Below are 13,650 nucleotides of genomic sequence, written 5' to 3'. Positions count from 1 at the left end.
TCTTTAAAAATTGCACCTAAGATCATTTTTCACATTTGAATAATCTAGATAAAGTAAAATTTTTATTTAATTATTTGACATATAATCTAAACAAAATTAAATACATAACATTGAAATTACATGTATGAATATTATCTTATTGGTTATGGAAGAATTTTTACATGACATTAATGAAATATTATTATTATACATTAAAGTATCACGGATAATGAATGACGGGTCACAGTTATTCCTACAGTATATCATTATAAACCTTTCTTCGGGTATTTGGTATTGCCTCAAGCTATAAGACACCATTTTCGATTGAGAGGTGGATGCTGGTGTAATTAACAACACGTTGAGGTTTATGTAGATAAATCATGACTACTTGGTGGCCGTAATTTTAATTTCACAGCAAGAACATTGTAAAATAGTTTGTTAAGATAATATTTATCACATTATAAGATAAAATATAGGAATTGTTAAACAAAAGACTCAACAACTTCCCGGAAAAAAGTTAAAATTGTGTGTAACGCCATCTATTATGATAAAATGGTAAAAAGATTAATTTTGATGGTAGAGACGAGTTTTATAGAAAATTGTAAATGATAATAACCAATAAAATCGTCGTTAAGTTCGACCCCACTCGAGATACGACACGTGATTTCCTCTCTCTCTCTCTCCCCACCCCTTCTATCTTTAACCTCCAAAATTTAGTTGCATCAATCCTCCTAATACTCAAATCTCCCTGCAAAATTTCAGAAATTTTCAACAAAAAGCAAAAGAGTTATTATGCTTTAATATGAGTAAACAAAATCGCACTAATATATAACAGAGGGAAAGTATGCGATGCGAAAGGGGATGTTTTTTTTTTCATTATTTTCAACATTGTGTGCCTTTCTAATGTACTCGATAATGGTAGAAAATTATAGAGTTGCAGAAAATGAGCTTGGTATGATTTGAATTCGAAATTTTATATATGAAATATTTATTAGACGAAAGGAGTATAAGTTTCCTCATCACGATTATCGTCTAAGTTGAGTTTAAAAACAGCAATTTTTCTTATAAAAACACTAAGAAACTTGGCCCTATATAATTAGTATTTAATATTTGACATCTTTATAAAGTCTCAGCGATTATATTATTATATAAGAAATAAAAAGAAAGTAATGTATATTTTACTAATTTTAAATCCTTAAAGGTGACCTCGAGCAAGGATATAAAAATCTGGTAAAACAGGTAATATGTGGCGCCAAAACGTTGTGTTTCTTCACTAATTAACAATACATTCTACTGTTTCTATTATTTTTTTATATCTATTCGCCAGTAATTGTTTTTAGATTAATATTTATACAACTTTATAAGGTTATTTTCATAAAGTTTTTATACTTTCCCGGTTGTTTTATACTGTATAACAGAGAGAAAGTATCAGAAATGACCCAAAATTTTTATTTTTTTTGGACTCAGGAGACATTGAAATGTCGAGAAATGCAAATAAAGTTGGGCAGTTTCTTCTGTATGTATGGATATTAGTGTGTGTAGGGGGTGGTATGATTTTATTACCCACTAAAAAACTTAATAACTCTTGTAATTTTTGTCGAAAATTTCTGTAATTTTGCAGGGAAGTTTGTGTATTAGGAGGATTGATGCTGTTAAATTATAGTGGTTAAAGGTCGAGGGGTTGGGGAGTTAGAGGGGGATCATGTATCACATCTCGAGTGGGGTCGGAATTAATAAAGATTTTACTCGTTATCAGCATTTAAAATTTAACATATTTTGTTATAAAACTCAGTTCTACCTTTAAAATTCAACTTTCCACCCCCATTTTTTAATAGTTAATAATATAAAATTTTACATTAAATTATAGAAATTGTATAGTGAATTAAGACGAGGGAATTAAATCCATTACAGTATAAAAAAGGGCGACATTTGATATGTTTACTTGAGATAAAATCTTGTAGGGTAGGTCAAAACAGTTGTAGAAAGTCCCACGATCCAAGCTGACAAATCGAATTAAAGATAACGCTTGATTATTCATCGATTTTCACATCACGCATGGAGAATTTTATTATATTGTGTGGTCGTAGAAAATACACAATAAACAGCTTACAATATAAGCTTAATTCTAACAGTTTTATTATATATAACAGTTGTAATTTCCAGTTCTATAAGCCACAATTATACTCCTTTTCTTTTACTGTTAACTTGTTTAAAATATACAAAAGATATAATACATAAAATGTTGTATATAAAGTATCAAGAATAATGGAGTTTAATACTTCAAATAGATAAATTTAGTGAGAATTGTTTACAATGATGACTCTATTATAGAAATATGATTCAAATTACTATATTATATGAAATTTTTAAAGATATGTTTACATTTTTTTACTGTAATTATCATAAATGGCAAGGAAGTAATTTATCAAACAGGTTATAGTCATTCCATACTTGAAATAAAAAATATTTTAATTGCTCAAATCACACATACTGAATCCAAAAATTACCATTTAATCCTATTAAAATTCATGTATTCGTTAAAAAAATTCTTTATAAAATCATAAAATTAACTTCCTTCTGGTTAACTTTATTAATTTATACATTATTATAATTATTTTTTTTTAAATAATTTAACAAAATACAAGTCGACCCCTCTATAACACCGTTGATAATTCCGTTTTATATGAATTCCACGTTGTACGAATCACTTAGATTTTATTAATACATGAACCGTTTACAGCCTGGCACACGTATTTGTAAAATCTAAGTGACTCGTACAATATGGAATTCATATAAAACGGAATTATCAACAGTGTTATAGGGGGTCGACAAAAAAATTACAATTTATGAAGTTTAATTTGAGTAATAGAAATCTCCAGTTTGGAGTATTTCTATAGGAAATTTCATTTATTTAATGTATACAAACCTTTATTATTAGTCCCTTGATCCAGTAGCCTTCAAACGATAAGATTCTTTTAACGAACTAACCTCCTAAACTCCTCCTGCTCTTCTACGATTGGTTTTCTTTCCTTAACCAATAAGCTTTGGCATGCATACATTTTACTGAATTAAATAAAAAATGTTATATAATTTTATAGAAAGGCTCTTCTTGTCGTCAAGATGCCTTATGGTGAAGATATAGATGAATTATCGTCGTTAGTCGGGAGTTCAACTTCGCAACATTCTTATCTTCTAAGTAGTCAGGTAAGAATGAAATTTCTTTTATAAATTGTACAAAATTTTAATGCTAAAACTAATAGCAAATACATTTACTTTTACTAGTTTTACAGGTTATAATGTATTATAATTCTTATACGTGAATTACAATTGTAAAGCAAAATTGTTACATAAGAAATACACTCTTTCCTATAGGAGCTATAACTTCTTTCCTACAATTTAATATTAAAACGAAATTATAACTTACGAAAACATTATTTAAAAGCAAATTCTGAAGCTACTATCTTCAGTTTAATAGCTTTATTTGTATGATTATTAAAGAATTTTATATAAAAATAAGCAATAATAGAATATAGATTAATAGAAATAAGGACTAATAGATAAAGATTTTAAACTTCTAAACTACAGGGTGAGATAACTTTCCTATTGCTTCTGATTCACTTTATACATACTTGTGGACCACTTTATAGGAGTGGTTCACAAGTAATTAGGTAGTTATAATGTCTCATATAAAGACAGGACAGTTGAGAACTTGTATGGGACCCCAGGGCACTTTTACAGCACCTTTTATCGTCTTGTTTTTTGAACAAACGAAATATATAAAATGTTTCTTTACGATTTTGTTTTATGCTCGTAAAAACAATATTAATTTTATGTTGGTAAGAAGCATTAAATCCTCCAATTTTCTCCTGGTTTAGGGAAAGATCTCCAACTCATCCCTCTAAGTATTATAACTGCTCCAAAACTTCAATTAGTTTATTTCTTCTCTATATTCTGTCTTATGTTAATTATGTATATTATTAGGTTTATCCTATTTTTTTATCCTGCAAAGTGGATAATATTCTATAAACCGATCATTTAAAAAATAATTATTTAGTTCTAGCAAGGTGGACAAGGTCACGTTATTTTTGACGGATTTCCTTTCATACTTGCCTCAAGGGGATTACACAATTCAAGGACGAGCCTAATTTTTAGGTCCTCAACTCGGGTTTATATTCCTTTAGCTCTCTAAATCGATTTTTTTCCAGTGATAACATCAAAATACTTTAATGTAGTACCGTTGCATCATTTTCTATCGTTCTAATTTCTTTACTGTTTACTAGATTTTCTTATTATTACTGAAAGAAACTGTAAATATTGATTCGAATAAAAAAAGCATAAAACAAGTGTAGGAATACAACAAAAATGCAGCGAAATATGTAGATGAATTAAGACTATATGACTTATGAACCATCTTCTATTTTAAATAATACACTTTCTTAAATATATTTCTAGTATATTGAGTCATATATTTTAGTTTAGAGTCTTATTTTAATCTTTATCATATAAAATTTTAATAAAATTCTTTTTTAAAATGTAAAATTCGACCTATTGAACACAAGTAAAACACTAAATTTTCATTTTTCCTAAACCAAATTTCACTTATTTAGTTTAATTGTAAGCCTAAAAACTAAAAGTTTAAGGTGAATATCTACATTTTTCTGTATCTTATCATTTAATAAAATACACGTGAACGCCTTTTTAATTGATATGCGGTGAAATAAATAGAAAAAAACTACAGCAACATTCCTTTCTCTTGTTTTCTAAGGTATATTGTCTTGATAAACACGTCACGTCTTTTGAAAAACACAGCTAAAATTGCTGAACGAAAGTCGGTGTAATAACTTAAAAAAAAAGAGGTATCTTTAGATAAAAGAGTTCAAGACCTACATCTTAAATTATATTTTATACTTTTATTCTTATCTTAGCTGCCATCCTACTAATACTATAACATTATTAAGACTTAGAAATGAATAAATAAACTTAAAATTCTTTACTTTATACGGTAAATTCTTTACATTTTTAAATTCTTATGGTGTAATATAAGATGGAGCTTTGGAGGTTTCAAGCTACCATCATTTTTTTAAACATAATTGCATTTTATTTCTTTTAAAATGATGCATTTAAACCTCTGATTAACGGCCATTGATTTGGACGTAAAAATGGCCGTTGTTTAAAGATTATTTTGTACGAATTTTGCCATTGATTAAGGTTCTTCATAGCAATTAACAAATGTCTTCTTAGTATTATATTATATTTCATAAACACAGATAATACGACTGTAGTTTTATCATCTTTCTTATTGATCCTGTTAAATATTACTTGATTCCATCTGTTAGATATATTGAAATCCATCGAAAAACACTTTCAGTATTGAAAAAATGGCGACAATTTCGAATTTATTTGGGAAATCTTATTCCTTTTACTCGTCTGTCTTGTATGCTTGTTTCTTTAGGGATATCCCATCTTTCTTTTGTATATACAAGTATATCTAAGCTTTCATTAGTCTATTTATTTATATTCTTCCTATTCTTTTAAGGATATCTTATCTTTCCTTCTTATCTTTTTACCTATAAATCATGAGAAAATTTTGTTTTTTCGATTGAATGCAGAGTATGTATATCTATTTCCTTTATTTTTATAGGGTATAAGGTTCAATTTTCTATCATATTTTACAAAATTTAAGCAATTAAAACATTCCATTTTAGCATAAATTAAGAGATAAAACATACAAAAATGCTTGCCATTAAAAAAAATAATAATCTTTAGAGAAACATGGATATATTTTTAAATTAAAAAAATATTATCACCTTTGTGTCATTAAATATGTCCTCGATAAAAAATGGCCGCGTATTAATTTAACAAAATATATAGAACTTCAACACCTGAATGGTAACTTAATCTTTTAAAAATTAATATATTCAGTTCACGTCTACTTGCTTTTCTTGGTTGAACAGGTTTAGAATTGCTGTCCTTCTACTTTGCTAAACATCACCTACGTTCATCATTCGTTCCTTCCAAGATGTTGCATAAATATTTTTAATTGAGATGATTGCTAGATCTTTATTATAAAAAAGACTTAGGAATTTTACTCTTGGGGACCAGATTTTTATTCTTTTTATATAAATAAAAGCAAGTTTACGAAGATATTCTAATTAAAAACTATTTAAATTAACAAATTTTAATAGTTTTGAGGCAGAATACCACGAGGGATTAAAGGGATATGATCACAAAAGTCATACATAACTCGATATATATATATATTACATTAAACGTAATTCAAGTAAATATATCTTTATATATGCTAATTTTTAACGTTATTTATCATACAGGATGACAAAAAAATGTATGTAATAATCACTTAATGTCTTATTAAATGNGGATATGATTACAAAAGTCATACATAACTCGATATATATATATATTACATTAAACGTAATTCAAGTAAATATATCTTTATATATGCTAATTTTTAACGTTATTTATCATACAGGATGACAAAAAAATGTATGTAATAATCACTTAATGTCTTATTAAATGGGTTAAAATAATAATTTACATTTTTATTCATTGACTTGTCATGCTTATAATATTATGTTTCTCGAGAATAATTTTTTACTGGATTTAATTTAAATAGGAGGAGAAATTTTATCGTTTTAGCTACAGGAATACAAGAAGATAAAGAGGAAAAAATCCCTCCTAACATATTTAATTACACGAAAACGTACATTTTAAAGCCTCATATAACATTCTTCCATCGTTTAATGGTCGTTCCAGCTATAAACATTGTAACCACAGTTGAATAAAAATTAGGGAAAAATTACAATAATAAAAAGTCGAAACAGTTCTTGAATATAAATGTCGAATTTTTTAATTAATATGTAAAATTAAATTTATTTTTTATAGTTAAAATAACTTATAATTTATTTATTTATTGTTTTTTAGTCTACAGAATTAGAAAAAAGATGCAGAAGCTTTCAGAGTTGGATGGAGGAGCAGACAGCCGGAATCAATTTAACGTGGGAGAATTTGAATGTGGAAATAAAGGATAAATCCTTATTGAAGAATGATAAGGATAATCCCGAAAATCGAAAGATTCTTAATAATAGTAAGTCAACTTATCGTATCAAATGCTCTTAGGTTAATTAAATTCTCATCCATCATCTAGACTGATGTTAAGTATCATTCTACGTGAAGGAATTTGAGATATTAACTGGCATTAGTAGAAGCTTGTCCTAGTTTTAAATAAGAATTTATTGCATAATAATCCAACAGATCAATGAAAATTACGTTTTTTTAATTATTATTCAGTTCATTTAAATACTTTAAAGTCTATTAATTCATATCCCACTTAAAGACTTCATTATTAACTTTCTTTATAGTATACAAACCTACTTTGAGATGATTTATGTACCGTAGGACGGCCCAAAAGTCAGTTAATCATTATAATTATTCAAAATCTTGTCTATTGTGTAAATTACTACGGTTTAACGTATACAAATTCATAAGTCTAGCCGGTTAACTTACTTTTGGACTACCCCATAAAATTATTTGTTAATAATTTTACTTATTTGTTTTATGGAAACTTTACTATACAATTTAGATAGGTTTTACTATACCTTATTGTTTTATTTTAGTGTCAGGAAGTGTTAATTCTGGTATGCTGTTGGCTGTTATGGGAGGAAGGTAAATTTTAAATGTTAAAAAAAAGGTCTTTATTGAGTAAATTCTTGTTACAAGATGTATTTTTTTTTAATGCAGTGGAGCAGGAAAATCGACTTTTCTCAATTGTTTAGTAGATAGAAATTGCAAGGGTTTATCAGTCAGTGGTAAAATTACGGTGAATGGACACGCTCATAGAAAGTAAGTATTAAGAAATACGATAGAATAATTGAATTACATTTACGACTCGTAGTCAGTAGCATGGTTTAAAATATCATTTTTCTAACATTTCATCCCATCCCTCATCCTCTTCCCACTCATCTCCATCTTCCTTATCACAGTCTAATATGTTTGGAAGGATCAAACTCTGCTCTTAATTGTAGTCGAATATAGGCTAAAACCCATACTTTTTCCTCTCATAAATAAATTACTTTATTAGGCAAACATTAATATAATTTGTATTATTACTTCTTAGCTACATAAGGGCAATTTCGGCTTACGTGCAGCAAGATGACTTGTTTCTACCAGGTTTAACCGTCAGAGAACATTTAATTTTTCAGGTAGGATATATATATAAAATAGTTGTTTATTTATTTATTAATTAAATAACATAATTTTCTATCAGATATAAATTCCGTATTATATTATAATTAAAATTTTTTTAGGCAAAATTACGAATGGATCATAGAACAACCAGGAAAGAACGATTACAGAGAATTGAAGAAATTTTAAAAGAGGTGAATTTCTGTGTTATAAACTTCTAATATTTATATCCAGTTTTTAAATGGAAGTTTATGTATTTAGTTAGGACTTAAAAATTGCGAGAATACAATTATAGGACAACCTGGATTCAAGAAAAGTTTATCCGGAGGCGAAAGGAAACGTTTAACCTTCGCAACTGAAGTAAAACAATTTATATTATATTTAATAACGATATTTATTTAAGTTAAATCTAAATAAATCGATATATTTTAGATCTTAACAGACCCAGCATTACTGTTCTGTGACGAGCCAACTACTGGTCTCGATTCATTTATGGCACACAACGTAGTCAGTATATTATATGAAATGGCTTCTAAAGGGAAGATCGTTATCTGCACCATCCATCAACCGTCTTCTGAAGTCTTTCGAATGTTCGATAGGTTAGAAAGTTGTATTTCTTTTTATAAAATGTTATTACACGGTAATTGTCGTATTTGGAGATCAGGAAACACTCGTGTTTTCCGAAAAATACGAGCAAGATAGCCCGACATTCAATGTCTGGTTCGTACCGACCTCCAAGCGTATGTTGTCCCACTTTTCTTTATCGAACACAAAGATCTCCCGATGTCACCTCCTTAATTTCTTTCTGTGAGGCTCCGTATAGGACAGAGTGCACGCAATAAGGATAATCTAGAAATTGAAATGAGATGTTTAGAGAGAAATCGAGTGCATGTTTGATATTCTGAGAGCGACAAGAAGAGAAGATGTGGCTCCTTTGATGTTCACTTAGAAAAATTCTTTTTGAATTAATAAACATTGTATAATTAATTGTTTTTTTCTATGTATCTGTTATATGCCTAGTTAACTAGTCCCTAAATTAGAAACGAATATCACTACCAGTAAAGTGATAGTGTATGTATCACAGTAAAAACTTGTGATACACGTGCCATGTTTTTAAACACCGGTTTTTATCAGAACACCGATTAATAATAAAGAGTAGTCCAATTAACACCTGGATGAGAGACAATCTAGGGTACTGCTTCTAATTAAACGAGTCAATAAGTAATTAGTAGTTGAATCTCTATAAATTAAAAAGATGTCTTGGGGTGAACGCCCTCCCTAAATCCACTCCTGATTTTAACAATAAGTTAGAACGTTGTTTTATGTAGACGTATAAATGTTTTAAGTATATAATTATTTCATTCAGTAAAATTTTAGAAAAATCATTATTATTCAATACCATATCCAAGATGGCAAATGAGCAATAAATCAGGATCGATGTTATCGATTGACGTTACTGAAATATTAATGAGGAACACACGGGATCTTGAAACGTATGCAAAACAGTCGGGAATTTTTCTGTATTAGTGTATGTGTGTGCATGGAGAATGACTTTGTTCACCCTCTTTGAAGCTTAATAACTCCTGTACTTTTTGTCAAAAATTTCTGAAATTTTGCAAGGAATTTTATGTATTAGGGAGATTTAAGTTATTAAATTTTGGTGATTAAAGGCTGAGGGGTGATGAGATAGAGGGGAGGTCGAGTTGGTCGGACATGATAGAGGTTTTATTCATTTTTAGCATTTAAAATTTATTATACAACTCGTTTCTACCTTCAAAATAAACCTTTTTTTTGCCATTTTATAATAATAATAACATAGAAAATTTAAAGAATCTTTATATTTTATAGTTTAATTTATTACTAAAATAATTTTTCTTTAGATTATTACTTATAGCTGAAGGTAGAACAGCATATTTAGGACCGTCCTACGAAGCTCTCGAATTTTTCTCTAGGTATAATCTTTTTAAATTTTTCTCTTTTTTAATATAAAAATAATAGAAATAAATACAATTTATAAATTATTTTCAGTTTGGGTTATATATGTCCTCTTACTTTTAATCCCGCTGATTATTATATTCAAGTTTTAGCTATTCAGCCAGGTTTCGAAGAAAGGGATAAACAGATAATTAATGTTAGTAAGGAAAGTAGATTTTGATTTTTTAATTAATTAAATTCCTAAATAATAATTCCTAAATATATTTTTAAATAGAAAATTTGCAATTGGTACGATGCTTCTTCGTTTGGAAAAAATGAAGAATGGAATCAACACTGTGGTTACGAGGTAGGTACAGTATCTTTTTTTACATACAGAAGATCGTAGATGCTTGTAAACACTTGCATTTTATTTCAGTTATCAGAAGTATACCATAAAGTGAAGTCGTAAGTAAGAAAATTATAAAAATATTTAAATAATTCTGAACTAAAATTGAATTTATATATTGTAATTTCAGAAAGAAAGCGTCGTGGTTTGTACAGTTCTATATGCTATTATGGAGAGCTTTACTCGAAGCATTTCGAAATCCTTCAATAATGACTATAAGAACGTTTCAGAAAATTGTATGTTATACATTTTAAGAAATATAATTAATTAACAAAAATCGTTTAATTAATTAGATTTGTTATACTTTTTTATACGCTACAGTTTCTAGCCTTGATGATTGGTTCTATTTACTTTCAAATAAAAATCAACCAGGCAGGAATCATGGCTGTAAATGGTGCAATATTTATTTTCATTACAGAAAATACGTTTCCAAGTATGTACGGGGTGCTTCAGGTATGTTAATTTAATTTATTTTGTAACGTTTAAGAATGTATTTTACTTTAAATTAATTCCAATTTTAGACATTTCCTCAAGAGCTTCCAGTATTTCTTCGTGAAAATCAAAATGGTATATATCGAGTAGATGCATATTACTTATCCAAGATAATATCTTTAGTAAGTTTCTATTAAAATGATTAAAATTCCAATCATTTTTATAATTTTAAATATTAATTCTAACGTTGTTTAGATTCCAGGTTTCATTTTCGAGCCGGTTTTATTCACAGTTATATCTTATTGGATGATAGGTAAGAAAATTGAGTATTTAAGAGGAAAGTTATGTAATTACAGTATAACATATAGTAGTTATGTATACATAATTACTGTATGATGGCAAAGTGACTGCCGCACCGACCTCCAAGCATATGTTGTCCCACTTTTCTTTATCGAACACAAAGATCTCCCGATGTCACCTCCTTAATTTCTTTCTGTGAGGCTCCGTATAGGACAGAGTGNTTATGTAATTACAGTATAACATATAGTAGTTATGTATACATAATTACTGTATGATGGCAAAGTGACTGCAGGTGAAGTGTTTAAAAGATACTTTACTCCTTTCGGGAGCGGTTTTTCTCCCATTCATTCTGCTCCATCTGTCTTTTCTTAATCTCGAGAATACAGTAAGATAAATGGAAAACCAGACAAGATATAGAAACCTTTGGGACAGAAAGAAGGCCCGACCATATACAAACTTCCAATACAAAGTCACGTTATTTCAATTCAAAACTATTCCCCTTAAAGGAGTTAATAGTTGACTGGCGCGACTCAATTGCTAACAGGAAGAGTATGATGTACAGGGGCAAGATACTATTAATTTGAGGTGGAGAGCATATATTTTAGATTAAATAAATGTAATATTAAGAGCTGTATTTCATATTTAAAATATTTAAATATTATAAAACTTATATCTTTCAGAATAACCATTTAATTAATTATATTTACAGGATTAAATAGTGATTTAGATCGATTCTTCTTAACCATGCTTATCATTGTTTTAACTGCAAACACAGCAAGCGCATGCGGTATTTATAATTGCAATTTTATATATATATTTTTTTAATTTTAAAAAATATATTACTATTAACTTGATTATTTTCGTTAATTATTCGTTTTAGGATTTTTCTTTTCGGCTGCTTGCGCTTCACCAACTTTAGCCATGACAATTCTCGTGCCAATTGATGTAGTTTTAATGATCACAGGAGGAATTTTTATCAATTTAAAGTAAAATATATCAAATTAAATAATATAATATAATATAAAATTTCATTAAATCAATTTTATTTTTAGAACTTTATCAAAATACATATCGTGGTTGCAGTACTTATCCTGGTTTCGATATTCTAACGAAGCGTTAATGGTAGTGCAATGGGAAAATGTTCATAACATTAGTAAGTATTTATTGTATAATACCTTAAAATTACGTATAAACTATTTTAAAAAAATACGAAATGTCCATTTAGAGCCATCATTTGTTTGTTTTCTGTAACTAAATGGAATATGGCGTTAAATTGAGGAGTACGAAACAATCAAAATTATAGATATTGTCTGTACATTAGAGTTCGAAAGTATCTGAACTAGTGATAAATGTTATTTACAATGCATACTGTACAATTAAGGGTTCTCAGATACGGGGTTCGTGAGTATTTGTTTGTTCTCTTTATACAAGAAATCTATCAGTTGATATCTTATTAATTTATAGGGTAAGAACACTACAGACCCTCTAAGTTTTCTCCTGGCCGGTAGAAAAATCCCTACTACCACTACCATTGATACTTAACAAACATTCTTCAACAATACAGCATAAGTCAAGTAGAATTTTGTATTCTGGCCATCAATTTCCATTAGAAATTTATGCGATTCTAATTGTAAACTTGATCTCGGCCGTATTCAAATGTCTAGTATAGTTTTAGAATCATTTTTATCTCATGAGAAATTCGCTAGCTCTTCTTCACAAATATATGTAATAAATTGTATTTGAAGCTTTTAAATTAAGGGATATTTATAAAAATTTATGCACACGATTCATTAGATAGAAATTTTTTAAATGTCTATACGTTATTTCATAATAATTTAGTTATAAAATTCTTTCATTTTTAGCTTGTTCCTCAAGGAAAGATATTCCTTGTGTTAGAGAAGGTGTCGAAGTAATTGAAGAACTTGGTTTCAGTAGAGTGAGTAACGTTTTACGTTGATAAATACATGTCGTATTGTATCGACTTGTCCGATCCCCTTTATCTCTCCATCCCCTCGACCTTTAACCACAAAAATTTAATAGCATCAATGACTCTAATAAAGAAATCTCCCCGAAAAATTTCAGAAATTTTCGACAAATAACACAGGAGTTATTAAGCTTAGAATGGGAGTGAACAAAATCGTGCCCTCTCTCACACACACGTACACGCAAACTTTAATAGAGGAATGTGTCCATAAGTTCGAAGCAATACGGCATCAGTCGAATGAGTTATATTTAAGCTATTGTGTTTTATTAATACATAATTTAAAATATTTACAGGACGAAAATGAATGGAACTTTATCTGCCTGTTTATATTATATATTGCTTTTCATTTGATGGGATTAATTGCTTTAATTTTGAGATCTAAAAAGAAATAATAATCATGAATGTTTGTAGCTAATATATTTTTACATTTGTT

General features: G+C 28.3%; 1 protein-coding gene across 2 annotated transcripts in view; it reads left to right on the top strand.

The window, feature by feature from the left end:
* Positions 1 to 13,650, top strand: part of LOC111620225 (protein white-like) — a 20,010-nt gene extending 6,360 nt beyond the window's left edge. The window contains exons 3-23 of one of the 2 annotated variants that reach the window (XM_023362123.1): positions 3,082 to 3,183; positions 6,922 to 7,084; positions 7,614 to 7,662; positions 7,738 to 7,839; positions 8,114 to 8,198; positions 8,304 to 8,375; positions 8,443 to 8,541; positions 8,614 to 8,780; positions 10,062 to 10,133; positions 10,210 to 10,312; positions 10,391 to 10,462; positions 10,532 to 10,560; positions 10,632 to 10,737; positions 10,823 to 10,954; positions 11,023 to 11,115; positions 11,189 to 11,246; positions 11,943 to 12,020; positions 12,114 to 12,219; positions 12,286 to 12,386; positions 13,096 to 13,169; positions 13,511 to 13,650. In XM_023362123.1, the coding sequence (XP_023217891.1) occupies positions 3,100 to 3,183; positions 6,922 to 7,084; positions 7,614 to 7,662; positions 7,738 to 7,839; positions 8,114 to 8,198; positions 8,304 to 8,375; positions 8,443 to 8,541; positions 8,614 to 8,780; positions 10,062 to 10,133; positions 10,210 to 10,312; positions 10,391 to 10,462; positions 10,532 to 10,560; positions 10,632 to 10,737; positions 10,823 to 10,954; positions 11,023 to 11,115; positions 11,189 to 11,246; positions 11,943 to 12,020; positions 12,114 to 12,219; positions 12,286 to 12,386; positions 13,096 to 13,169; positions 13,511 to 13,609 (1,944 nt within the window). In that variant the 5' untranslated portion in view covers positions 3,082 to 3,099 and the 3' untranslated portion in view covers positions 13,610 to 13,650. Of the gene's footprint in view, positions 1 to 3,077; positions 3,184 to 6,921; positions 7,085 to 7,613; positions 7,663 to 7,737; positions 7,840 to 8,113; positions 8,199 to 8,303; positions 8,376 to 8,442; positions 8,542 to 8,613; positions 8,781 to 10,061; positions 10,134 to 10,209; positions 10,313 to 10,390; positions 10,463 to 10,531; positions 10,561 to 10,631; positions 10,738 to 10,822; positions 10,955 to 11,022; positions 11,116 to 11,188; positions 11,247 to 11,942; positions 12,021 to 12,113; positions 12,220 to 12,285; positions 12,387 to 13,095; positions 13,170 to 13,510 lie in introns of both variants that reach the window. The other variant, XM_023362122.1, reaches the window with a different exon arrangement.

This window comes from Centruroides sculpturatus, unplaced genomic scaffold (assembly GCF_000671375.1).
Source record: "Centruroides sculpturatus isolate CEXI.00-Female unplaced genomic scaffold, Cexi_2.0 scaffold231, whole genome shotgun sequence".
Classification (NCBI taxonomy): domain Eukaryota; kingdom Metazoa; phylum Arthropoda; class Arachnida; order Scorpiones; family Buthidae; genus Centruroides; species Centruroides sculpturatus.
This window is presented reverse-complemented; position numbering and strand designations above follow the sequence as displayed.